The sequence below is a fragment of the Cebus imitator genome, unplaced genomic scaffold (genome assembly GCF_001604975.1).
Source record: "Cebus imitator isolate Cc_AM_T3 unplaced genomic scaffold, Cebus_imitator-1.0 Scaffold420, whole genome shotgun sequence".
Classification (NCBI taxonomy): domain Eukaryota; kingdom Metazoa; phylum Chordata; class Mammalia; order Primates; family Cebidae; genus Cebus; species Cebus imitator.
Genome location: NW_016107735.1, coordinates 1934290 through 1935961, shown reverse-complemented (window position 1 = coordinate 1935961; position 1672 = coordinate 1934290). Strand labels below are relative to the sequence as shown.

At 51.9% G+C, this 1672-nt stretch overlaps 1 protein-coding gene across 3 annotated transcripts in view; it reads right to left on the bottom strand.

The window, feature by feature from the left end:
• Nucleotides 1-10: 10 nt before the first annotated feature.
• LSM10 (LSM10, U7 small nuclear RNA associated) overlaps nt 11-1672 on the bottom strand; it is a 15355-nt gene continuing 13693 nt past the window's right edge. For all 3 annotated transcript variants that reach the window (XM_017509779.2, XM_017509777.2, XM_017509778.2), the window contains one exon: nt 11-636. In XM_017509779.2, the coding sequence (XP_017365268.1) occupies nt 241-612 (372 nt within the window). In that variant the 5' untranslated portion in view covers nt 613-636 and the 3' untranslated portion in view covers nt 11-240. The remainder of the gene's footprint in view (nt 637-1672) is intronic.

The window sequence follows — 1672 nt, the reverse complement described above, 5'->3', positions numbered from 1 at the left end:
TCATCAAAAAGGGGGATTGTCACCTACCCCAAGGCCACAGATAGACAGGATTCTGGGTCCCAGACTGAGTCTGGGAGGTGGAGCCCTGTGAAAGGCAGCTTTGACAGGTGGTGTCTGTTGGACACCAGCTTCTGGGCCGGCCCTGCTCTCTTCTCAGGTTCCGGACAGGGTGTGAGGGCAGAGAGCTGGCTCCAGAGAACACCAGAGGAACCCGAGTTGGGGCCAGGCTTGCTGAGGGCGTCACTTAGAGTTTTTGGAGGGAAATTCCCACCGGCCTTGGCCCTTGCCACCAAAGTTCCGCACACGATGGATAATCTGCAGCTGCTGCTCAATGGTGGAGGTGATGTTCACATCATCTGGGATGTGGACGTAACGGACATTGCGGCCTGTCACAAAGAGGTCATCCAGCTTGACCTGATGCCCCCAACGGTCCGTGTAGGTGACTTCGGCTAGGCGGATGTTCATGAAAGCATCGACATTGTCTATGCGTCCATGGGCCACACTCTCATCCCGCAGGTCCACTGTGGTTACCCGGCCCTGGAGGCCCTGCAGTAGGATGATCAGGCTGTTCTCAGAGATGGTCCGCTCCTTTACTGAGTGGCTCACCGCCATTCTTCCACACTGGCTGTCTGCTTGCTGTGGACAAGAGCACACAGATGGCAACTACAGCAGGGTAGGGGGTACAGTTGCCAACTCACCTCTTCTAGGTTCTCAAACAAAATTCCCAGCACGGACCACCTCTGCAATTTTTGTATCTGTGGACACAGATGGTGCCCCTACGTGTCTCACAAAATCCTCACACCAACTTGCAAGCCAAGGGTTACTTATACTCATTTTATGAAGGAGAAAAATATGGCTAGGCTGGCCAGGTGCAGTGGCATACAACTGTAGTCCTAGCTACTCAGGAGGCTAAGGCAGGAGCTTCACTTGAGCCCAAGAGCTCTGCTGACCAGCCTGGGCAACATAGTGAGACCCCATCTCTAATTTTTTTTAAAGAAACCTACAAGAAAATGGTGAGCATTTCTATTGAGTCAAGGACAACAGATGCCTACTTTTTTTTTTTTTTTTTTTGAGACGGAGTCTTACTCTGTTGCCAGGTTGGAGTGCAGTGGCGTGATCCTGGCTTACTGCGACCTCTGCCTCCTAGGTTCAAGGGATTCTCTTGCCACAGCCTCCTGAGTAGTTGGGACCACACCTGGCTAATTTTTGTATTTTTAGTAAAAATGGCGTTTCACCCTGTTGGCCAGGATGGCCTCGATCTCCTGATCTTGTGATCCACCCGCCACGGCCTCCCAAAGTATGGGGATTACAGACATGAGCCACAGCACCCAGCCAAATTTTTGTATTTTGAGTAGAGACAGGGTTTCACCGTGTTGGCCAGGATGGTCTCGATCTCTTAACCTCATGACCCGCCTACCTTGGCCTCCCAAAGTGCTGGGATTACAGGTGTGAGCCACTGTGCCCAGCCAAGGATGCCTACTTTTATGGCTTCTAATCAACGGTAAAATGTAGGTAATGTTCAATACAATGTTCAAAAAATGATCACAGAGGCCGGGCGCGGTGGCTCAAGCCTGTAATCCCAGCACTCTGAGAGGCCGAGGCGGGTGGATCACGAGGTCAAGAGATCGAGACCATCCTGGTCAACATGGTGAAACCCCGTCTCTACTAAAAG